At 44.8% G+C, this 24,916-nt stretch overlaps 2 protein-coding genes across 5 annotated transcripts in view; both read left to right on the top strand.

Moving 5' to 3' along the window:
- ITK (IL2 inducible T-cell kinase) overlaps positions 1 to 21,591 on the top strand; it is a 30,163-nt gene extending 8,572 nt beyond the window's left edge. The window contains exons 2-17 of the mRNA XM_414568.7: positions 3,916 to 4,020; positions 6,101 to 6,182; positions 7,357 to 7,485; positions 8,095 to 8,135; positions 8,961 to 9,112; positions 9,669 to 9,734; positions 9,919 to 9,973; positions 12,023 to 12,102; positions 12,728 to 12,864; positions 13,579 to 13,653; positions 14,105 to 14,276; positions 15,024 to 15,240; positions 15,934 to 15,998; positions 16,091 to 16,209; positions 18,364 to 18,521; positions 19,058 to 21,591. Of these exons, the coding sequence (XP_414568.3) occupies positions 3,916 to 4,020; positions 6,101 to 6,182; positions 7,357 to 7,485; positions 8,095 to 8,135; positions 8,961 to 9,112; positions 9,669 to 9,734; positions 9,919 to 9,973; positions 12,023 to 12,102; positions 12,728 to 12,864; positions 13,579 to 13,653; positions 14,105 to 14,276; positions 15,024 to 15,240; positions 15,934 to 15,998; positions 16,091 to 16,209; positions 18,364 to 18,521; positions 19,058 to 19,129 (1,725 nt within the window). The 3' untranslated portion in view covers positions 19,130 to 21,591. The remainder of the gene's footprint in view (positions 1 to 3,915; positions 4,021 to 6,100; positions 6,183 to 7,356; positions 7,486 to 8,094; positions 8,136 to 8,960; positions 9,113 to 9,668; positions 9,735 to 9,918; positions 9,974 to 12,022; positions 12,103 to 12,727; positions 12,865 to 13,578; positions 13,654 to 14,104; positions 14,277 to 15,023; positions 15,241 to 15,933; positions 15,999 to 16,090; positions 16,210 to 18,363; positions 18,522 to 19,057) is intronic.
- A 1,372-nt stretch (positions 21,592 to 22,963) lies between these two features.
- CYFIP2 (cytoplasmic FMR1 interacting protein 2) overlaps positions 22,964 to 24,916 on the top strand; it is a 49,715-nt gene continuing 47,762 nt past the window's right edge. For 2 of the 4 annotated variants that reach the window (XM_046900440.1, XM_414567.8), the window contains exon 1: positions 22,964 to 23,178. The gene's annotated coding sequence lies outside the window, so the exon portion shown is untranslated. Of the gene's footprint in view, positions 23,179 to 23,455; positions 23,610 to 24,916 lie in introns of those variants that run through there. The other 2 variants (XM_025154984.3, XM_025154979.3) reach the window with 1 other exon arrangement.

The following is a 24,916-nucleotide window of genomic DNA, read 5'->3' as shown; positions in this document are numbered from 1 at the left end:
TTCATTCAAGCCCTGACCCAGGGCAGCTGCATTGCCTCTGCTCCCAGAAAATAGGTCATGTCCTTTCAATCCATTTTGACCTATCCATCTTCCGAGGTTTTTGTCTTGCTTATGTTTGGGGGACTGTATGTGCCACTGAAAAAATAGTAATCATAAATACTGTTTTGTTTCACCACTACATTCTTGCAGAGTAAGAAACTCCTCTTAACTAATGCCTCTGTCCAGGCAATTCACTGAGCAGAGACTGGGGAGCTGGTGATACGGCACAAGTGGGCTGGGCCAAGGCAAAGACCCCTCATCTACTTCATCACCAAGATGGTTAATTAAGAATAGTTCCTTCTATTCAAGCTGACAAATGAAAGCAGGGAATGTAAATCAGCTCAGAGCCTCGCAAAGTTGGCACTGCAGAGAAGGCCATTAAATACTTTACTGATGGAAAAATTTCTGCAGTTTTGCTTGCAAAGGACTGGAATTTCCTACCTCTCTCCACTGCAGCTATAAGCTTCCTTCCCCTTTCCACCTACTGAAGGAAAGTGTCCAGCTACAGCTGGGCCTTCAATGGGGAGCAGTGGGTGAGCGTGGGCCCATGAGCTGAGCTTGTGGTAGGTCTCATGTACGTAGGGGCCCGGAGGTGCTGCGGGGAAACCTGTTCCTTTCGGAGGTTCCTAGCCAGGCAGGGGGACCAGCAGGCATAGCTGAGGAAGGGATGTGGCAGGCGATGGGGATGAAGTAGAGAGAGATGAAGAAAAGGGAAAGCAAACACCAGAGCTTTGGGAAGTGAGCGCTGGCCAGGAGTTTGCGGCCAAATGAACTCTAACTGCTTGCTTGAAACACAGCATACTGCCTTTCTGCCTGCTCAAGGTTCTGCCCCCTCTCTCCTGAGCTCCTGGAGGTGAAGCCTTGCCCACCCCATCTCTCCCTGCCATTTGGCCTCCCTCCCTTTTCTCTGCTCTTGCACTGCTGACAGCTTTTACTTCCACTACCCTTTGATAAATAAAGCAGGATTTATCCAAAGCTTTAAGCATCCACCAAGATTTGTGATTCTTTGGTTCAGCACATTTGATGAATCAGGACCACGAATAGCAACAGCAAAGCGTTAACCAGAAAGCAGCACATTCCTCAGACTGTACGGCCCCATATCTCACAAAATCTGAGACGTTTGTGAAGCAACGAGTACAGAACCGCAGTCAGGAAACACACCCGCAGCACAGCTCTGGGTTCACTGCCAGCTCCTTGCCCTCCCGTAGCCCAGCCTGCAGCCCTGCTTCTTCACACGCTTGTCTGACAAAGGGCTGGCCGGAACCAGCAGGACATGAGCTGATGGGAAGGGATTAGTGGGCCACCCAGCCAAACTGTCATGGCTGGTTGAGTTGCAGTGCTGGGGGCTGTGTAGGCTGAGCACATGGTAAACACAAGGTAGCTCTTCCCCTAATTGAGCACTGTGAGAGTCCTCCCCTGTGCTGTAGGGTAGGACTGTAAAGGTAGAAATTACTACAGAATAGTTCTAATACGGAAATTCCCACCTATTTCTTCCAAAGTTAGTACTGCCAGTATCTAAGGCAAATAGAAACCATTGCAGTCATTTCTAAAACTGCTGGAGCTGTGAGGCAAGAGCTGGTGAAATACTAGAGTTGAACACCATAATGCATTGAGTTTGTGATGCACTCAGCTCCATTCAGTGCCGTTAGCTTCCCCTTCCCGTACTGCAAATAATGGCTTGAAAGCAATAAAGCAGGACATACTGATCTGCACACACTGTGCTTTTCCTCTTGGGACAGCAGTGTGCCTTGGTTATCTTTCCACACACATCACACAGCAAGACAAATGATGGTTTTGCTGACCAACCAACTAAAACATCTATTTAATTATACTCTGGGCAGACTGAAAACTACAAATGGAGATCTCTCAGCATGTTTAGTCTATCCCTCTTAGAAACAAGTCTCTGAGGTTTTGGAGACCATTTTTAAGAGGCCTTTTCTCTCCCCTCCCTTCCAAATGGCTCAGTTGCTTTTGTCAGATGAAAGCAGTCAGGCATCACAAAACGAGGGGTATGGTTAGTTCCTAGGTTCACTGCTGGATAATGCCTGGTTTGTGAATGATAATTCCTATAGTTCGTCCTGCTTCAGGACTATAATTGCCTTCTGTCAGCAAAGTCCCATCTGCAGAGGACCTGCTAGGCAATACAGCAACTGTGGCACACAGCCTGATATTGTGCTTTAACTTGAGGTGGTGGGGGCTTTTTTGCTGAAATTACACAATTAGAAGGAGCTCAGGAGGTGAGGAGAGTTGCAGGACAACTGCATAAAGCTCCTCAAGAAGACTCAGCCCTGTCTTTCACTGGAGAATGGAAACGTGTCAACAAAATCCGCTCTGCAGTGAAAGAATGGAGACTGTGACTGGAACAGGCAGCATCAACTCCAAAAGCCTCATATGTGGTTAAGCCCTGAGTTTTCACAATAATCATCTGAAAGAGAGCTCAGCATTAACAAAATTGAAGGTTTTTGTAGGAAATAAATGGCTTTGTGTCTCATGGCAGAGTGGAAATCCCAAGGGTAGAACAAATGACAGAGGAGGTTGTAGAGAAGAGGCATATGAAGCCAAATCTGGAAGAAAGACCTGAACAGACAAGAATGGAAGAAAAGGAGGTGCAGGGAGGCTTTCTGAGATTTGGCAGTACTCTTGCTAGTCAATTGATTTTTAAATTTAGAGCTGTCTTACAGCCTTGGGTTTATTGATTAAAAAAATCCCATTCCACCCCACAGAGCTATATAGCCAAATGACGAATACAAGAGACAGACTTGGCAGCAAACCCAGAGGTGCTGGCTGGACTGCCAGCACATACAAGAGACATATACACCAACAAAGTCCAGCAGGAACAATGTGAGACCACGCTGTAATAACTTCCCTCTCTTTCCTCAGGTCCAGGTATATAAGGGCTAAGTATGATGCCCTTGCAAAAATAGTTTTTGCAGTGTTCTTTGGGTTTCAAATCTGAGCTGGGAGAATGTTAATGTTTCATCCCTACTGAAAATGAAACAAAATAGGAAACTGGTTTGTCTCTGAAGAACAAACATATTTGTAGTGAATCCTTCAGAAGCGTGCATCAGATAGCAAGCATCTGATAGCTTCTGCTGGCATCTTCCTTGCCCATCTCTCTTGCTGGAGCTGATTGCTACTACCTGGGAGCTACATGCAGTGCTTCAGTAGGAAATAAGGAATGCTGAGGGCAGCTGGGATATGGGGCGTCCATTCTGTTCTTACCCTCCCCTGACTGCCTATTCTGTTATCTAGCTATTTGGTAGCTGATGAATAATCACACAGCAGAAGCTGATGGAAAAGTAGTTTTGTAGGCAAGTTTTTCAGGATATTATTTATTTTAAAATTTCCTCATATTTTCCTTAAGCTAAAAGCCCAGAAAGACCAAAAACAGAGTTGTGCTTTTTTTTTTCTTAGAAAATACAGACAGTAAAAATATTATATTTTAGATAAAATGCTTATTTTTGAAAATCAAAGTACCCAAAAGTTTTCTTTTAATAAAGCATACTGTTTTATAGATGTTCTCTATGAAGCAAGAGTGTTAACAAACCAAAAGCTTCATGAAAGTAATTCTTTTTGGTTAAAAAGAGATCTAAGTTTCTTGGAATGGAAAAATAAAACCTGGATTTCAACCCAAAGTTTTGACTGGTTCTCTAAGAATCCATATGCTGAGCTGAAATATGTCTGTGTGCAGGTGTATATGTGCCACATAAATAGAGGTGACATATATGAGAATAATTCCTTCTACTTATACCTACAATGTCATCTGCTTCATCTCAATTGAAATTAGAAATCTCCTGTGGACATCTCAGTCTGGTCTCATTATGTGCATAACCCGCAATCACTGACCTTAACCAAGTGCTTCTATCTGTCTTTTAGAAAAAAAGGACTTTGAAGGGTTATGTGGAACTTTCCAGGATTAAATGTGTGGAAATTGTGAAAAGTGACATCATCATCCCCTGTCAATATAAATATCCTTTCCAGGTGAGTCTGTCTGTTGTATATACTGATAAGTGATAGTACTTCTATTTGTCTTTCACTAAAATTCTCCTGCACTTCGTAATCCTTAATGAAGTCAACACTGAGATGAATATTATCAAATGAAGAAAAAGCAGAGAGAGGTTTGAAATGGACTGGGGACTCAAAGACTGAATAATCAGAATTTTATCACATTGGTGACACTATTTTTCATGGTAATTATGGTATATGAAATTCCATGAATATAGGACAAACTGTTCACAGATGACTTGAAACAATCCGAGTGTTGCAGCCTTGTCTATGGGCCTTTAGGAGCAACAGAAGATACTGTCGTATGCTGCAAACAGCTGTTGATGAGCAGCCTGAAAGGACAGCTCTTAGCCAGGGCTGGGTGGAATCTGTCTGGGGAAAGCTTGGTGGGGGAACCTCAGCTGCTCTTTCCTCCCTTCCCACATTATAATGCAGCTTTCCTTTGGTAAGCATGGATGGGAGAAGGAACAAATGTTCAGATCTGCTAGTTCTGGGTCTGAATTTCCATCTAAATCTCCACATCTCCAGTTCTACAGGAAGAACAAAATAAAGCGAAGGTAGCACTGGTAATGGTGAGGTGGTGGCAGAGGCTTCATTGTGTTGGACAATGTTCTGCTGAGGTCAGGGGAGTTCTGCTTGTATTCCATTTGAATTTTATCCCAGAGACAACTCTGCGATATTCTGTAAAACAGTATTGCCCATTTTGTCTGAAGCACATCAGCTGCACCCATCTGTAAACCTGCAGAGGAAGCACCAGCATCCCTTTGTTGTCTCAGTGTGGCTCCTCTGGCAGGTCAGCTCCTTACAGAGTGGCTAAAGGAAGGTCTTTGTGCAGTTGTGCATGCTCGTGGCTACGTTTTCTGCAGATCTGCTTGCTATGCATTTCAAAATCCATCTGAGATTGTCAAAACATTCTACAGACACAACAGTAATATCAACGAGAGTGCCTTCAGATGAGTGGGAATTATTCCCCCCTTGTTCTTATTTTTTTAAAACAGAGGTTATAATTTATCTCTCTGTAGCCTGCAAAGCAACTGAGTCACATAGCTGTCTGCATGTGCCTGCAGGGGCACCAGGCCAAGAGGTAGCAAATGCTTCCTGTCATTTAAACAGTTATTAACGTTGCCTCACCTACACTGCTTTAAGCTTTGAAAAAACAAATGCTGTCTTCTAGAAATCTCTGTTTAAAGACATTGGTTGAAGTTCTTTCAAAGTGTTTGTGCATCAAAGAGACCGGGCCTCATTTGGATGTAAATTCTTGAGATAAATATTGGAAAAGAAACATAGATTATGTGTGACATCACATTTTAGGCCCAAATGTAGTCATCTGATTCAGTTTCTGAGTCATTTTTGTTTCTGCGATGATTTCACTCCCTAGTCTGAAACCTCACGAATGTTCTGTATTTCTCTTCCATCATTTGTTCATCACTAAGGACAAGTTTATGAAACCAGCATCCTGAGTGCTCATTGCTCATCTGCTCTAGTTTCTTATTTTCCCACCATAATCCTAGTGAAAGCTATCAAAAACTTTAGAGCGATAGTAGTACAGCAAATTCCCAGGGCATTGCTTCGGATTTATACTGACCAGAAAAGCTAAACTTGGCTCTTAGATTTTAAGTGAAGGTGTCTTAAAAGAAATGGCTGAGAAACAGATGTCATTTCCCCAGAGATGTTTCAGAAGAATAGGTCTACAGCCAGCATGTGGTGGGCTGGCTTCTGCGCAGATTGAAGTTGCAACGTCTCCATTGATTTCACTGGCATTTCTTATCAACAAAAAATCGATTAAAAAAATAATAATAATTAAAAAAAAAAAAATACCCGACTAGAATTCTTTCTTGATCAAGTTTTGTACTCAGTTTTAGGTAAGTGAAAGGCATTGAGGTTATGGGATACCTCTGAACAGGCCCTACATACTCCACTTTTCACAGCATTGTTTTGCATGGATTTATGTAGTTGACATGGGCAGTGCTGCTTGTTTCTTTCCAAGGTCCTACCATGCCCAGTATACCCAGGATTATTTCTAATGGCTGGCTCCCATCTTTATTCCCCTCTCTAGATTGTCCATGATAACTACATCCTCTACGTGTTTGCACCCAATCGTGAGAGCCGGCAGAGATGGGTCTTTACACTGAAGGAAGGTAACAGAACCCCTAAGCCCACTTCATTGTTGAAGTTACTTATCCCAGGTCATTTTTCTCAACAGCTGAAATGCCAAGAAAACATGCAAGAGGAGTTGATTTCTTACATCTAACCATGCAAAGTGGTCATTGGGAATACGGTTATGAAATCAAACACATGTGCAAATGTTGTGGGTGTGATCTCAAAACCTTTGGAAAATTTGGACGTATAATGCTTAATATTTTCTGGGTAGAAGATTTCTCAGCACCGATTAATAGCTACTTTGTTTAGATGACAACCTTCTTAGAGAATCATGATTATTAAGAAACATTTTTGTGGGTAGCTTTCATTTCCTGTTCACCTCTTGAATTGTTCTGTGGTTCATTACAATGATTCTGAAGTGAAGGTACAATAACCAACCGCTGCGTGCAGAAGGAAGAGGTTGTTTAGTTACATGAAAATTGCACCCTGATTCCCTTGTAGCTTCCTCCTGCTTTTTAACATGAGCTGCTGTTTAACTCATTTTGAAAACATTGAGCCTGTTTGAGTTATTATTAAGTTCATACACTCAGTCTTACAAGCAGTTATTCCCCTTCCAGGATGTACCTGTTCCAAGTTTCTGCTTTATCACCTCCTCTAGTTCAGCATGTTGAGGCAATTTGAGAGTGGTCAACAACAATTTTATTTGAACTGATCAAAAAGAAACAGGCCAGGATATTTTTACTTTTATTTTTTGTCTTTTTAAGAAAATTATTATGGCAAATAGTTTCAAACAGAAGGACCTTTGACTGCTCATACAGAGATCCACAGCTGGCATCTACAAGTGCAAAAATATTTAGAGCTGGTGAATCCCAACTGGTGCAGCTCCTTCTGAACACTGAGCCAAAGCAGCAGAGTCTGTGTCCCATGTATATACATACTGCAGAGATGCAGTTTGCTATGAGAATCTTCAGTACCTGGTGTACTGGGTTTTCTTTCTGTTTTTGAAACCTTCTTTCTGTGGTTTTGGTGTTTAACAGTTTGAAGAGAGAAATGGAGGAAGCAGATAATATTCACAAAGAATAATGGTTTGAAAAAATATAAGATTCTTTAGTGCGATTATTTCTGTTCAGTTCTACGTATCTTTCAGAGATTACATCAATACAAACAAATCCGCTTTTTCCTCCTTTTTTCTGTTACTCCAACACTTTCCAGAAACCAGAAGCAACAACAGCTTGGTCTCAAAGTATCATCCAGATTTCTGGATAGACGGCAAGTGGAGATGCTGTGCTCAGACAGAGAAGATGGCAGTTGGCTGTATAGAGTATGACCCCACCAAAACTGGTATGAGATTTCTCTAAGAGCATCTTGGCCCTGAAAATATTTATTCCTAGAAAAAGAAAAAGATTAAATCTATCTTGTGAAGAACATGAATGTATACCGTGTTACATTTTGATCAAAAGACATGCTGCTGTCTCCTTTGGACATTCCTTGTTTTGGCTTAGTTTTCACTACATCTGTTACTCTTTGTTTTGAATTAATATTTTCCTCTGTGGAATGCTTTGTTCTGTCTGAGAAGTGAGACTGAAATCTAATAACCTGATCAGCTGTGGTCCTTCAATAAACCATAACAACAACTTTTTAAGATATTTGCACTCCTTCCCATGTGTCCTATTTTGTCCTTCCCATATTTCTTGTGTATATCAATGGCAACGTAAGTGCTGGCAGATAGGAAAGTCAGTCATTTTACACTCAAGACTTTTTTTCCCCTTGTATTTCTGTGATTCCCTCTACAATCTGCACATCAGTTTCAAACCCGTGCTATGTTGCTGAGAGTCACTGTGCAGGTGCAGCTGTCGGTACATCTTACTCTAAATGACCAAGGCTTGCTATTCTGTTTCTGTAGGATTTGTCTATATCTGATTCAAATTAGCTTTCTTGATTTCATTTCAGCCTCAAAGAAGCCTCTTCCTCCCACCCCTGAAGATAACTGGGTGAGTGCAGCAAGGCATGCAACCCTGTCCTTAGTGTCCTGTATGTTTAACTAGCAGCAGTGGAAATATGTTCAGTAATGTTCACCATGGAGCAGTGACCTAGAATGTCAACTGTGATAATATGATAATATTCTCTGGGCTTTTCTCTTCTCTTTTCCTTTTTTTTTTTTTTTTCTTTTCTTTTTCTTTTTTCCCATAAGTTATAAATCAGCAGCAACCCACTGCACTGGGTTCAGTCCTTCAAAGAAGGCTTGGTGTTACAAATAGCTTTCCAGTGGTGAGGGAAGTTTCAAATGTGGTGGGGTTTTTTCATTCTGTAGAAAGGGAAACTGGGAAAGGGTGTGGATACGAGAAAAGCTTTCATATCTGCAAAAGCTTCTACAACGAGGAGCAGAATAAGCAGTTTTCAAAATCCACTTGTGGATGGAAAAAGTCACAATAAGAAGTGAGGAGCTGTGAGGTTGTTAGGTCCATCTAAGAAGAGCAAGGAGATTTTATCACTGGTATCTTTTAATGGGAGTTTAGGAAACATCTGTGAAAATCGGATCAGACAGGGTTAATTCTGTCCTAAGCCTAAAAGAGCTAGACAACTATTTTCTGTGCATGTGGAATTATGTGTAAAATCCATTGCTCAACAGTGCTAAAAATGTCATGTTGCCAACATACCCTCGCAAGCACCTGGGCTGCTCTCCTCGCCTTGAGGCATTGAGCCCAGCAGACTGAGTAGGGAGCACACCAGTCTCATTGGGGGAATATCATTTCAGAGAGCATGCCATTGCCATTTATGAACATGAATATGATGAGCGTTTTTCCTAATTGGTGTAGAAATCATTGCTAAATACGAAGGAAACCTTAGTCATGGCCATATACGACTATGAAGCCCAGAATCCACAGGAGCTGACGTTACAATACAACGAGGAATACCATGTGATTGACAGCTCTGAGGAACATTGGTGGCTGATTCAAGACAAGAATGGGTAAGTCCCTTTTCAACACCAAATTTACACATCCTTTCTAAGTCCAATTTGCTTATCCACTAGCATATATGCTGGCCTCTAGTACAACCTTTGTGAAGTATCTTCTGATACATAGAGGAAAGAGCGATGGAAGGCTCCTTCACTTGGATGCTGCTTGTATGTAGGCAGATGAAGAAAAAGGACCCAAACGTTGATTTTTCCAAGAGCAATCCTTAGCTCAGACTGATACCTGCTGTCAAACTTTTGGGGAAAAACTTGTGGAAGCTGGAATGCACGCTGTAGGGATAACTAACACAGAAAAATTAAACTATAGGATCCTCAGTATGAACAGTGATGGAGGTCGTGCGTTATTTCTCCTCAGTTTGCTTTGTTTAGCTGGGCTGGGGAGGATATCAGTTGTTTCCATCTCCCAGGAACACTACAAAATACATAAAACCCAGCATTTCTGTCATGCAAAGAACAAGGCTTCTGGCCAACAAATCTTTCAGGCCTGACTCCCACAGATGCAGACAAAATCCTGTCTGTAGCTCACACGCGCTATGTCACATTTTCACAGGCATGAAGGCTATGTGCCAAGTAGCTACCTGGCGGAAAAATCACCTGAGAACCTGCAAATATATGAGTAAGTTGTGCCTATGTTTTTGTTGTAACTCTAAATGCTGGATTTGTTACAGAAGCTGCAAACCTCAAAGGTCCCCACCCCACGCAGTGTTGTCACTTGTGCTGGAGTCTCTCAGTGCAGAGGCTTTTCAGCAGGAACTTTAATAACCCAGAAATGCTGACGCGCAGTCTTTTGCTGTTTTCAGATGGTACAATAAGAACATCAACAGAAGCAAAGCAGAAATGCTCCTCAGGGATGAGGTAAGCAGGTGTTTACGTACAGGTCAGACGGGCGATAATAATTAATTAATGAGAACTGAGGAGCAGCCCATGAGTGCCGCTTTGTGCAAGGGTGAACTGAGCTCCAGGTCCCTGCTGGGCTGCTGTCCCTGGGCCATGCATGGCACGGGGCTGGTGGGGATCCAGGCACCAGCAGCCCCCGACACCACAGCAGCCAGCGGCGGGTAGCAAGCTGTGCCACCCTCACCCAGGGCAGTGAGATGATGGAAAATGCCTTTTCAGGAACAGCGTTGGCTGAAAACTCAGATTGTAGCTCATCACAACGCTGCTGGAGGCCTGAGAATGCCAGTAGTTCCCTGAAAACCAAACTAATCTTGTGCTGAAGTATTTTGGGTGAGAGCCAAAAGTACGGGTTGGGGTTATGCTTAGCTCTGTGTATGTGCGTGCATGCGTCTCATCTTTCAGTAGAAACAGAGTTTTCCAGTGAAGATTGTCATGCAAATAAAAAGAGTACACTTCTTGTTCAAATTTTCCACACAAACACAATGTCAGTTTTTACAGCGTCAGCTCTTACACTAACAGGAGGCCTGAATAAAATGCTGGATGACAGTTACTGTATGAAAATAGGAGCTTATTTTTGTGCGCTTTAAAATAATCTCTTATCTCCTATGAACTCCTACAGGATGTAACCATGCAGGATTTAGTGAGCTTATTTTTCCTTCTGATCCCTCCATCACAGCTCTTCTGTGGCTGCTACCCCTGTTTGGCTGCAGACACTTCTGGTTCAAAACCTCCCCTCCCTCACAGCTCCCTCCAAACATGCAGCCAAGCACATGAGTGGTCTCTGGCCAGCCTTGCTCCCATGTGAGAGGGAAGAATGGCACTGAAAGCAGCTCAGCAGGATGCTACCCCCAACTCTCCTCTACCTGTGCCAGCAGGAGGTTGAGACAGGCTGCACTTGATGGCTTAGCCTTGCACCACGTGTTGCGGGTGGGATTTGTCTGGTAAAGCTGATAAAGCTCCTTCCAGCTTTGTCAGACAAAAGACAGCCACGGGTTGATGCATGTCTGCTGTCAATATTAGCAGTGTTGAAATGAAGGAAATCTATTTTTTGTTTTCACATATAGAAAAGGAGAGAAGGCACATGTAAGTGGAGGGATTCCATCAGGTAAAGCAAAGCAAACATACTCAAGTGTTTGAAGAGCCAGATATAAAAGTATCTTTATCTGCACACATAAAAAAAATCTGCTTTTTATTATCAGTGTACAGTCAGCACAGCATATTGCATCCAAACTGTTATGTTAAATCTTCTCCTCTGCTATCTGATTCGTTGGTGTTTGTTTGGCCCTGCAGGCCTATGGAACATTTTAGCATTCACATGAGTAGAAAACAATTACAGTGAAAAATTAGAAAGGAAAATTGTTCTATGAGTGCCTGAGCGGAGGTAGCCTGCTTTCCTAAGCAGTTATATTTAGGTACTGGTTGGCTGGTGTATCTGTGAGCACAAAGGATCTTGTCCAAGCTTTTCCTATTTCTGGTACACTGGTAAATTATCTCTTGTATGCTCTCATATGGTTTCTTTGGTGTTGAATAAGTAGCACCCTCATCCTGTAACTGCTCTCTGTGGAGGGCACATAGCAGGGTTTGCCTCTCCACTCAGCTGCCCATTTTCGTTGAACTTGTCTGAAATTAAGATCACCAGTGTTCTCTCAGATAAGGTTGAAAGCAATCAGAATTTCTAGAGGAGAAGCTTGGAGGAACAGAGACGTGCATTCATGTGTGCCTACACCCACACATACTCAACATGATTGCATAAGTCCCATTTCCTCAGGAAATCAAGCTAAAAATACATGGCACCCAAGAAATATCAGCTGGGTGTACCTGCAGTCCCTAAGCATACACCAGGGCAGAGCATGGAGTGGCTCAGAGCTCCGTTTTTTTTCCAACATCTTCAGCAAATCCTCACATCTGAGCAGTAGACAGGGCTGAAACGAGCAGAGCTTTGCCTCTGGCCTGCTTCTTTTTCTGTGATGTCTCTAACCAGTTTTCTCTCCTCTGATCTTGTTACAGGGTAGAGAAGGTGCCTTCATGGTGAGAGATTCAAGGCAGCCTGGAATGTACACAGTCTCTGTTTTCACCAAAGCATTGAGGTACAGCTGAGCTCAGCAGCTTTTCACATCAATTACATCAATGAAATGGCTTCTATGAGAGAGTAATCTCTGTAGTTGTTTTGGCATCATGAAGATAGAGCAGAAGGCTCATTAAAATGATAGAGAAAAATGCTTCCAAAAAAGGCAGAAGAGTTAGCTGCTGTTCTCAAAGCAAAGCATATTAAAGGCTCCACTTCACCCTGCATCAAAATAAGTGCCTATAAATTGTCCCTCCGACATCACCAGGCTTGTAATTTTGTTGAAATTTCCTCCCCAGCTGAAGTGTCTGTAGGATCAATGCAGGCTATGTGCTGGACTCATCTGAAGTGGATAATACAGGACCAGCGAAAGGGTTTCTGTCCTGGGGCAGAAAGTTTTGTTTCAGAAAGAGACAGAGGAACACAGTACTCAACCTGTTCTTATAGAGAAAACTCAGCCTCTCTAGAGTTGAGGCTATCTATCAGTGAGAGGGAGAACATAGAAGTACAGTTTTCACTAGCCATTGCAGCTCACTCCTCGCTCCTCAACCATTCACTGTAAGGAAGGTTGTCTCATTGCTTTGCTCTCTTCATCTATACCCCAAATTCCTACCTTTTTTTCTCAAAGAAAACTTCATCTTTTTCAGCACGGATAACAATCCTGTTATAAAACATTACCACATCAATGAGACAACTGACTTTCCCAAAAGATATTATTTGGCAGAAAAACACGTCTTCAACTGCATCCCTGAACTCATCAACTACCATCAGCACAATGCAGGAGGTAAGTGAATGCTGATGCCAGCTAGGGAAGTTGTTTCACCATGTAGCCAGGTGACTGCTCTCAAGGAAGGAAGACTCTCAATCCCTCCATCCTTACACTGAAATGTTACCCTGTCACTTGAATGTCTGTAAAATGACCATCTTGGCTAAGCTTCCAACTTCTTCATTCTGGCGATCCTTCTGAGTATGACTAATGCAGATGTCATACAGGCAAACAATAGAGAGCCCTTTCATTCTCAGGATTCTGTGGGAGTGTGTCAGCAACTGCTAGACAAGCTACTTGCTTGAGATAAACTGCAGTGCCTTCTTGCCCTGGAGGTGGCATATCCCTGGGCCTTGATTTGACACAAAGTTAGGGGCATGGCCAAGATCCATAGCCAAACATGGGAGTCATCAAAGACTACAGCTCAGAGTACCAAGGGAAACCATGGGCTTCAAAAATATAAATGTATAATATGGAATTTCATCAGTTAATATAGACTCATACTTGCTGACAGAGCAAGAATAAAAAATAAGCTGAAACTGATCAGAACTGGCTTCCTTTGAGCAGGCAGGAAATTGCACTGAATAGAGATTCAGCTGCCCTCAAGTGGAGCTGAGAACTCAGTACAGTAAATCTGCTGCAAGTATCCTGACTCCCTTCTGGGGAGAAGAACAGCCACACTCCCCATAACTGTGACAATAACTGGAACCCATCTTTCCTTCTGTTATTCAGGTCTTGTTACTCGTTTGCGGTACGCAGTGTCCTCTTGGAAGAAGAAGGCCCCAATCACTGCAGGGCTGAGCTATGGTATGGAGTTACTCTCTTCACCATATGGGAATCACACACCTCCTTGGTTATCTGGGTGAATCTGAATATCCCCATGGAGAATGAAGAATTCTCATGTGACCATCAGTACAATAGTTTTCTTCAGATCTTTACTTTGCACCATTCCAAACATTATTGTAGTTCTTGGAAGCATCAAGAGAACTGAGAAACATGTGCATAGTAGTATATACATGCATTAGAAACAGTCCTCCCTGAAGAACTGGATAGACAAAAGAAATAGAGGAAAAAATGGGAATGTTGTTATTCTGGTACATGAACTGCAGCATGGACTAGTGATATGAGCCACCAAAAGTCACACAGATGATTTAAGTCAGAGTCAGAAACTCCCACTTAGAGTCCTGTCTTAATGTTTAACTCACAAAAGCCTTTTCTTTTTCTGCTCGATTCTTATTCTTTCTCTTACAATCAACAGGAAAATTGGTCATTAATCCTTCTGAGCTCACCCGTGTGCAGGAAATAGGCAGTGGTCAGTTTGGGGTGGTTTACCTTGGCTACTGGCTGGAGAAGACAAAAGTTGCCATAAAGACCATTCGTGAAGGAGCGATGTCTGAAGAGGATTTCATCGAGGAGGCTAAGGTCTTGATGTAAGCAGTACATTCACTACAAAAACCAGATCCTCTACTCAGTAGATTGAGCCAAAGCATTGTGATAATGTTCAGGAATATGAATGGGGAATTTAATTTTGCATTATTTACTATTGAGCTAAACAGTATAGAGAGATAGCATAGACAGATCTGTCTGCTCTGGGGGTTACAAGGGAATGCAGTTCAAAGTGTAGGTGAATTCCTGTGCTTGTATGTCTATCAATATCCAGAACCGTCTTCTATATTTCTGCTGCTCTAGAAGGCAGTGTTCATTCCTCATGCATTTTGGAGAGACACGTGTTTTTGTCAGAAATAATTAGATTAAGACATCTCAAAATTTGAGGGAAATTTTATTTTAAAAGCTTGCCTGCTTTTCTCTTTGTTTTTATTTGCACAGCTGACAATATCTGTACCTGATGTTATTGCCTTTATTGGTAGTTTTTACATCTCTCTCTCTTCAAAGTAGGAAGAAACATTTTTTTCATTGTTTGATTGGATGATTATGAGTGCAGGAATGTCTTATGGTGATCATTACCATTGAAATGAGATATACTTAATGCTAAGCAGCTTGAAGTTAGACACGGTCTACATGTTTTCTCTTTTCTGCCTTGATAGTCGGTCTTTGCAGAGAGAAGAATGCAGCAGGGTGACAAAACTGGTCATTTTCTGTAAGCACAATTTCTGTAAGCACAGAAAGGACAGGGCAGATTTCAACCTCTTTTTCCACCTCCTCTCTTTGTCCCACAGGAAGCTGTCTCACCCCAAACTAGTCCAGCTTTATGGAGTATGCTTTGAGAACACTCCCATATGCCTAGTGTTCGAGTTCATGGAGCACGGCTGCTTGTCTGACTACCTCAGGAGCCAGAGGGGCAGTTTTTCAAAAGAAACCCTCCTGGGAATGTGCCTGGATGTGTGCGAAGGAATGGCTTATCTGGAACAAAATTCTGTCATCCACAGAGACCTGGTACGTTGCTTCCATGCAGACTTCTTCTCCACTCCAGCTGGACTTTCTCTCTTCATTACTTTCAGCTTTCACACTCCTCCTGCCTATCCACTGGCAGAAGAACAATATCTCCTCTTTTTGCAGAAGCAGCACCAAAGCTTTAGAAAGAAAAAGCATCCTTCGGAACACTGATAAATCTGTTTCCCTTTGTTGTGTTTGGGAGAGAAGAAACAAGAACATAAATTTTATTTCCTTGTCTCAGTGGACTCTTTTACTTCCCACAGCTCACAGAATCTCACCGCTTTTCATGTCTAAAACAGCAAAGATACCAAAAAGACCTGTTCTTACATAGGCATAAACAACATGCATTGTTGATAAAATAGTTTTAATTGCAGTGGTCAGCAAGCTGCTTCATTCACTGCTGCCATTTTACTGCAGGACTGTGGGCAGCTGTGGATATTTCAGTCCTTCTCTGCTCTTTCTGGGCAGCAAAGGCATGCATCCGACTGATGGCTGAATGGCTTTGCTGGCAATGGGCGCATGCTGGCTATGCAACGTACAGAAAGCACTAGGACTTAAAGTTCTCACCTTCTTTGTATAGTAGGATACCACTCTGATTTTCCTATTTTGAAGCGCTGCGTAAAACAGGATAAAAGCAATGATGTGGCAGCGATAGTCCTTCAGCACTGACCTTCTGCTTTTCTGTTTTTGTAGGCTGCTAGGAACTGCCTGGTGGGGGAATCTCAAGTGGTCAAAGTGTCTGACTTCGGGATGTCAAGGTAATGACAACGAGATGCCACAGGGCTGCACACGTGGGGCTGTGGTGAGGTACTGGGGTTGCTCAGCACGCTCCCTTCTTTTCCTTTTCCAGGATTGTTCTTGACGATCAGTATACCAGCTCCACGGGGACCAAGTTTCCAGTTAAATGGTCTGCCCCAGAGGTTTTCTCCTACAGTAATTACAGCACCAAATCAGACGTTTGGTCATTTGGTAAGAAACCCTCATCAGAATGGGAAAAAAGGATGAAATATCAGCTCAGAAAGACTGAAGGGCTTAGTGCTATAATAAAATGTTCTGAACACTACATCTTCAGGGTTCCAACAGTTCCAACAGCATGAATAGTAGCTTGGAAAAGCAAGCCTAAATCACCTAGGTGAAAGACAGGCAGGAACAGTAAACCACCTACACACTCTGAGGCACTCCAGATACTGCCAATATAATGTATTGTACCTGTACAGTGTGATATAATACCAAGAAACAATCTCTATTATCTGATGCTACAGAATGAGTGACCAAGAAAATGTAGAAGAGTCAGAAGGTTTCTATGAAAAAGGAAATACAGACATTTAGGCATTTCATCTCTCTGATCACCAGACCAAAGCACTAAAGCTTCATTCAAACCCTCTGTCTCTCAGAGTTTGTTTTTGCTGACTCTGTCTGCTTTTTGTTGATCTGAAAATATTATTTCAGTGCTGACCTTTTCTCACCTAATTTCTCACTCCCCAATGCATTGTTTTATGATTTGCATCTGTTCTTCGATCTCCTTTCTGGATCCTCATAGATAAGAAAGCTGCTGTATGTTTTTTCCCCACAGCCATTGGCACTGGAGATAACAAAGGCTATTCCCTGGCTTGTTGATCTGGCACACTGATGTGCCTGGCCCACCTCCAGCTAACATGCGAATAGCAGCAGTGCAGAATGAATCGGTGCAGTGTGCGGAGCACAGCACACAGTCAATGGGGTGCCACTCAGCTCCGTGCCTCGCAGTAAATAATGCAGGATTAAACCTTTGGCTAGTCTGTGCTCGTGAGCTCTGTGCTTCCCTCTGCCCTCCCTGGGAGCCGTGCGTGGTTGATGCTGTGGGTGATGCATCCCTGGGGTGGGTTATCAGCAGTGCGGTGGGAGCTCCTTTGAGAACCCAACCCAGAGATGCTTCCATAGCACCGTTCCTCTTCTGTGTCCCCTGGCACATGGAGGAGGTTGTCAGCACTTCCCACATAACAACAAGGGGCAACACTGCCATCAGGGCCAGCTCTGACACCTCACAGCAAAGTGGCAGTGACATGGGATGAGACAATGCCTTGCTAAGAATGCTCATGTGCTTTACAAACCAGGAACCGCCTGAGTGGCATTTCACATTTAGGGTCCCTATAAGAGCCAAATGCTTCCAAAAGGTATACTCAGTTTTACAGCCCAGCCAAGCTGGGTGGAGTTGGCTCACACCAGTGTCAGGGCTGAGTGAAATAGCTGTGAGCTGTGTGTGCACCAGTCAGCCCTTCACAAAATCTGCAGGCACCAATGCAGTACATCTGTCAGACTCATTATCTGCCCCTCCAGTGGGGTTTGCATAAGAGGATTCCTCTGTCATGTCATGGTCTCTTGACTGTGAGAAGCTTTCTGCTCCTCTACTCTGCAGTGCAATCATCCCTTCTGCCAGGCCTGAAGTCCTGCTGTGCCCATGAGAACAAAATGGGTGGGAGAAATTCTCAGTGCTGGGAATCTGCACAGTGGGGCAGTACAAGTGCTTGGTGTTCAGCAGAGTTAATATTTGATGTTGGTGAGGGGCTGCAATCTCATTGCACCTCCCTGTCTGAAGAATTAGAAGCTAGAAAGCAAGCATTCTTTAGCAAAGCTGACTGCAGTGTTATACAACTCTATGTCAGATCAGTCTGTCTGTCTGTCTCTCCTTTCTTTACATTGTGAACACAGTTTGACACCAGATGACCAAAGAAAGCAAGCCTAGTAATAACACCAGAACTTGTACTCACTTTATCTGCAGACCTTTTCTGATCTGATGGCCAACTCTGGCCAATGTCCACAGTTGTTTTATCTTTGCCTATCATCTACTGCACTGGATAAGCACAAGTTTCTGTACTGCTCTGAACGATAATCATAGGAAATTATATGAGTGTCTAGGAAAAGAGAAAATATGTGCTGCAATCCTTTGAAATTCCACCATGATTGCACTGTACAGCTGTGTTGGGCCCTGATTTTTCTGATGTGTGCTTCAAATCTGAGCAAGAATGCTTTTTCAAGTAACAGACACCAACACTGCACTGCAAAGCTGAGCGGGTGGAAGGGGGCTGTGGGCCTGCTGAGAATGTTGTCTGTGTCTTTGTAATTGTTCCCATTTGTTTGCTTTAGGAGTGCTCATGTGGGAGGTCTTCAGTGAAGGCAAAATGCCCTATGAGAATCGCACCAATGGAGAAGTGGTGGAAGAAATCAATGCAGGGTTTCGGCTCTACAAGCCCAAGTTGGCCTCCAAGGCTATTTATGAGGTGATGAGCCACTGCTGGAGCATGGTTAGTATTTCACTGTGAAAGCACTGCTTCCCAACAAGAGCTCTCTCCCCTTGGGTATTTAGGAGAGTTTACACCTCACACATTAATACGAGACACAGTGCTGGAGATGAGGCACACTGTAGCTATTATCTGTGTTAGCAAAACGAGTTAAATCTTCAGGTCTTTGCCACTTATTTAAGCTGCTGTCTCTACACAGTGCATTGACATCACTGAGAAGTCTACACAGCGCACCTAACTCAAGTTAATTCAGCATTTTGCTTCCTAAGAAAGCTATGAATCAGTGGTGCTCACTTCTAACGTGGATGGTAAAAATGACAGCCAGCCCATTACAAAGTACTTGATGTCCTCTGGGGAAACTTCCCATTGGTAGAGAAGAAACATGGTGCAGAAGGAACATCATTCTTCTGTTGGCACTTTCTCTGCAAGAATGGATTTTGTTTTTGTTAAAACTCACTATCTTCACAAGGTTTTCCTTTCTAACCTCACCATACCTCCCACAGCAACATTAACATTCTCTCTTTCTCTCCTTCACTCAGAGGAAAGAAGACCGCCCGTCCTTTTCTCTTCTGCTTTATCAGCTGAGTGAAATCTCTGAGTTTGATCCGTAATCCTGGCACTGGCAGCAACATGTAGCTAAGAGAGTCCTGAGAGGGCAGATGGCTGGATTTTCCCTGCACAAAGCATTAACATGAATCTTTCCACCACTGAAACTTACTGTGTGCCTGAGGAGAAGCAGAGGGCAGAGGCCCGTACTTCCAGACAGACGAGATATTCCCAGGTCTTCCAGAGCACAGGCAGACATGGGGTTTGGCTTGGCCAAGAATGTTGTTTGCATCTTACAAGCAGAACCAGCAGATGAGCAGAGGTTCCTGCAACATGTAACACAGCAAGTGTACTTCTCATGAAGATGCAGCCTCAAAGCTACGAGATCTGGCATTGATGTTCCAGTTCTGCAAACTCCCAAATGAAGGTCTCCCCTGGGGAACAACCCTATCTTTGACTAGGGAGGAACACTTAGACATTTCCATGGCTCTCTAATTCAGAGTGGGCTGGACCTAAAAGCTCTGAACAGGAATAAGCCTAGGATAAAAAAGGGACAGGCTGGATTTAGTGACTGCATTTCTGATGCTGACATTTTAAGGTGGTTTTGTTCTCCCTTTACGCGACTTCCTCTGAAACTGTGGCTTAACAGAAACAGGATTCTGATACCCCAAAAGCTGAAGAGGTGTCCACAGTTCGTAAGTACGAAAGAGGAAAAGCAATGTGTTAAGGAGTCTTGAAATTCCCTCAAATTTCTACAGTGAGTGGGAAAATGGGACTCTGATGCACATTTAGATATTTTGGGGGGGGGAATAAAACCTCAAATCTGAAAATTTCTATTGATTTTTTTTCTTCAGTCTTTCTAAATCAGAAGATAAATAAATAACCTCCAACTTCCTCTAGCTGAGCATAGAGGACATGGCAGGGCAGAGAGCTGTGTGCCTCCAGTCCAGGAGCAGAAAGGATCCTGTGTCAGGGAGAGGCAGAGGAACCTATTCCCGAATGAGTGTGACGTGAGGAGGAAACATGCGGAGTGTATGATCAGTGCACCAGTGCTAATGAGAAGTTTTACTTCAAAGAGTAACTGAATAATCACACGTAAAGACTCTTCCATCTCTTCTGCGAGCAAACTGGTGAATCTTCTAGGGAATGATCAAAGAAAGAAAGTCTTATGCAAACAGACTGCCTCGGTGCTCCAGGAGCTCCACAGTGTGTGGTGAGAGCAGAAGAAGGTATGAGCAATATCCACCTGTTGGTACTTCAGTTAACATCCACATCTCCACTGCAGGGCAGACACTGATTTGACATAACTGACCTCCAAACCAGAAGTGTGGGTGTTACTGTCCTGCAGCATTTGTAAATGGGATCAGGACTTTCTGCTAAGCATTAACAAGAACCAGGGAAGTGAAAAGGACTCACAGACATTATGTGCATATATGCGAAATGTGTTTTTGATGTTTCTGTGTTTGGGCAAGCTAGGACATGGGTAAACTTTATGTGACAGCAGTTTACAGAAGCTTTGAGGTTGAAACTTCTAGCAGCAATTCCTCATGTAGTTACAGAAGTTCAAAGACGTTTGCCAACAAAAATGGAACAAGGAAATACTGTAATCCCATGATCTCACATATCCTGTGTCAAACTATTTCTTCATAGAAGGAGGTTGAATTTCTGGTGTTTTTCAGATCCATGGTTCTAGAGTAGCTTTTAGGAGTCAGAATCCTTTCATGTTTATAGATACAGGCAAGACAGTTCCTGCCAGATCTTCCAACTTTGCTTTATTTCCACATTATTTGCTGTGTTTTACTCCTACTAATACCACACAGAGTGACTCTCCCAAGCAAGGTAAATCCTAAAGCTCAGAGCAGAGGATGTCAATCCAAAGCACAGGGTCAGAGTGCCACCTTCAAGCCAGGACTTCCACAGAAATCTTTTAGCAGTCTGAACCAATATGTGGAAAATGAGCATCTATAAAACATCTTTGAATTCTTGCCTATGGTGAAGTTAAGCTAAGTTTCTCTCTCTCATCCTTTCAGTCCAAGTTAGCCTGTTGTCGTGTCCCCATGGTGCTAAATTTGGCATTTGGACAGTGAAGTTTCCAGCAGCCCCTACACGTGTTGAACTGCACGCTTACAGCTAAGCGTGAGGCCAGCTGGCTGTAACCCCATTCTCTCCCCTGCTCCACTCAGACAATCCGAACCACTGCAGGGCACTCTGGAATGGCTTTTCCCTGAGCAGAGGCACTCAGCCTGGGGCAGGGCTATCTGCATGCTCACAAAGCCAAGCTTCTGGCTCGCTGGGAGCAACCAGGGATCGGATGAGACTGACAGAGCTGCTATTGGGTAGCAGCACTATTGCTCTTCTAGGAGACATTTCTGAGATTATATTTATGTTTGATGAGATAAATGTAATATTTATTAGCTCGGGAGCACTGCGCAAAATAACATTGTAATGTCATATGTTTGGTCTTCTTTAGCTGTATTTCTATGTACATAAAATGTATTTTTACAGACAATAAAATTACTTCGTCCCATCTGTGGTTTTCACTATACATTAGCAGCAATGCAAAAACCACTCGTGTGCTTTTATAATTGAACAGCCTGCCCTTTCTCATCCTTCCCACCAAGAAGCAAGCTGGCTTTCTGAGGTATCTCCATTCCCCAGAGCTCTGGCTGTGTTCTGGGGTTACATGACATGCTGGGTTCATTGGGGTTAGGAAGTATTCATAATCTCAGCAAATTGGGTAGTTTACCATATGGACACATAAATTTCCAAGTCTAAATGTCAGGTGTCATGGCTTTAAGTTCTCTGGGTCCTTCTAAAACAGGGTTACTAATATCTGAGTTCTCCCAAAGGTATTCCCCCACTAATATTTATGAGAGACTTCAAGAATCTGAAAAGGACAGTGCCATAATGTGATAAATGCACGGTGGTAAATCTATATACCATGTAGGTAACTGCAGTGGTGTGGGGCCTGTCCCTCACTGCCAGCCCTTCCATCCAGCAGTGACCTACAAGATGAATGTAAGGAAGCTCGTTCTTTATCCAATGATCTAAGAAAGCACAGAGTAGAGAATTAAAATGATATCACGACACTCATGGAATTCCCATCACCGTGGACATGGCAGATAATGGGAGCAAGGTTAATATTAAAGAAAGAAGCAACAGTTTTTACTGCCATGGTTTTGTTGTACTGACTTTGTTTCACCCACAGCCTCAGAGCAATGTTAGCTGTTAGATCTCTTGGACCTGCAGTAATAATGCTCGCTTACTGAATTTTTCTGATAAGCAATAAATAGTAGAAAGGGGAATGATGGCTACAAAATATTTGAGTTAGAGGTAAGAGAGGAGAAGTGCAACACAGGTGAAGGAGAAGGGTCTGCTCCCAGAGATGCTATTAACAGAATTTTCCAGGTGTGGGTCTGTCTATTAACACAAAGACTGTTTCTCACACTGTCTTTCTCCTTCTACAGCTTGCACACCCCGGTACCCTCAGCCCACTGCATCCATTCAGCTGACAGCAGCAGAGCTATAGGGCAGACCTGGTGTCCAAGCTTCCCTGCAGAGCCAGCCAACACCCATGGGGAGCCTGAGTCCTGAGCAAACTCAGCCCCAGGAGGGGTTCCTGTGATCCAGGGGGCAAGTGGCAGCCCACTGTGAGCAGAGAATGGTGCTCAGGAAAAGCACACTGCCAGGGGAGCTAAGGAAATTTATCTAGACATTATATATTTATATTTCAAGACCTTCGGTGGTCTTTGGGTACCCATCGATGTCTTTCTAGAGGCAGCAGCAAGAGCTGGGAGCACTGTCGGAAAATGACCGAAGCCCCGCACAGGGCTTGCATCGATGACCACGTGGGGCTGCTGCTCTGCAGGCTGTAAGAGGTCCAGTTTGGATTTCACGCTGGATCTGAAGAGCTTTAGAAAGCAGCATGAGCAGAAGGACAGGAAACTTGTCCGTGAAGAAATGCCAGATGCCCAAAATGCCGAAAGGAAGATCTTTTGGATGCAGAGCTGACTCAGACGAGGCTCGGAGCTCCAAGCCAAGGCACTGATTGCCTCCTGCTTTAGGTCCCTTCCACGCTCAGGTTTCTGCTACGCAGCCGGCTGTCAGGAACACGGTAGGTAAAATCTAACGGCGGTACAGCTCCGCGAGGGGAGGAGAGGCTGCAACCCGAACCTCCGCAGCAGCGCGACGGCGAATCCCGGCCGGGCTCTGCCTTCACGGGGCCCCCACCGCGCTCCCCGAGCGCCGGGGCTCCCGGGGGAGGCTGCGGTACCCCTCCTGCCCCCCGCTCTGGGCCATCCCCGGCGGAGGGGCGGGGATGCGGCCCCACGCATCCCCCGGAGGAGGAGCGCACGGCTCCAGCCCTTCCCGCGGCGGGGGCCGGGGCTCTCCCCCCGCCGCCGCCGCCACCACCGCCGCCGTCGCCGAGCGGAGGGGCCGGCGGAGAGCCGCGGAAGTGCACTTGCTGCAGCCATTTCCTGCTCTTTGTGCGGGCGGCGCGGAGCATCCGAGCATCGCCGCCCCGAGCCCCGAACCCAGCGCCAGGTGAGCGGCGCGGGGGTGGGCGCTGCTGCGCGGGGGCTGCGCGGCCTCAGCCCTTCGCGGCCCGGGGCTGCGCTTCCCGGTACCCACCCGGGGGAACAGCGGGGCCGGGGGTGCCCCTGCCGGGGCAGGTGCTGCTTCCCCGGGCAGGAGCAGGGCGGGCGGCCCGGCGGGGCCGGGATGTGCAGGATGTATCCCATAATGCTCAGGGCTACCTGCAGCGTTTATTGCGAGGCGCTGGAGGAGGAGGGGATGGGAGGGAGCGGAGAATTGCAAAATAGCAAAAATAGGAAAATAGCAAAAAATATAAAAATAGCACAAATCTCCCTTTCCCCCCCCACTCCCCCATCCTCGCACCGCGGGAGGGGCATAAAGCCGAGCCCCGGGCCCGGCGGGCGCTGCAGGCCCCGCTGCGAGCGGCAATGGCAGCCGGGGGGCGGCGATGCTCCGCGGGAGCAATGGGGCCGGAGGGATGCGGGTGCGGGCTGAGGGTCAGCGCTCAGCGCCGGGCCTGGGGTGATGGCAAAATGGTGAGCAAAGCCGCCCTTCCCGTGCGCGGGGCCACCTGCGAGCGAGATGCATCTCTCTATTGAACTTCGCGGCCGAGGATGCTGCTGGAAACGCTGTGCCAATGCCATCCGCGTCCTACCTGAGCAGGGAACGCGGCAGGAAATCTCCGTGGGTTGCAGGGCCTGGAGGGGAATGGGGAGGAAAAGGGGCGCGTGCTGGAACCCTGCCGCTGTCTGATTTGGGGAAGGGGCCAATTGGTGTGCCGTTAGGGACGCTGCCAGCAGCAGAGCTTGGCCTCTTAGCCATCTGCCGCTTCCCGCGGGGGTTCTGGCCTTGGCCTCACATCACAGCCATTTCCTGCAATTAGGATGGACTGCACCCCAGCACCCCTCCTGCCCCACACCCCTCCTTTGCACGATGGCAGTTGCTGTCAGGGGTTGGTCACTGCCAGCAGAGACCGCCTGCTGTGTTGGTGTCTGTCACTGCGTGTAATTCTGGGGCAGTTCCCTACAAAAGAGAATTCCTTTCTCCTTTTCTCTATACAGCTAATTGCTATTAATGAAGCCCGAGGAATATGGAAAAGCCTTCCATTTTCTGACTCGGGTCTCGAGCAAAGCTCAATATCCTGATATCATAATAATAATTTTATTAACAAACAATTATCTTCTTTGCACGAAAAGAGGAAGATCACTTTTGGAACACTACTAATTATCCAACTACTAACAACACTGTTCTGTATGATATTATCTCCCAAGAAGTGCTTTGGCTGTCAGCAAAGGATTTTGCTCACAAACTTCTCT

The sequence above is a fragment of the Gallus gallus genome, chromosome 13 (assembly GCF_016699485.2).
Source record: "Gallus gallus isolate bGalGal1 chromosome 13, bGalGal1.mat.broiler.GRCg7b, whole genome shotgun sequence".
Lineage (NCBI taxonomy): Eukaryota > Metazoa > Chordata > Aves > Galliformes > Phasianidae > Gallus > Gallus gallus.
This window is presented reverse-complemented; position numbering and strand designations above follow the sequence as displayed.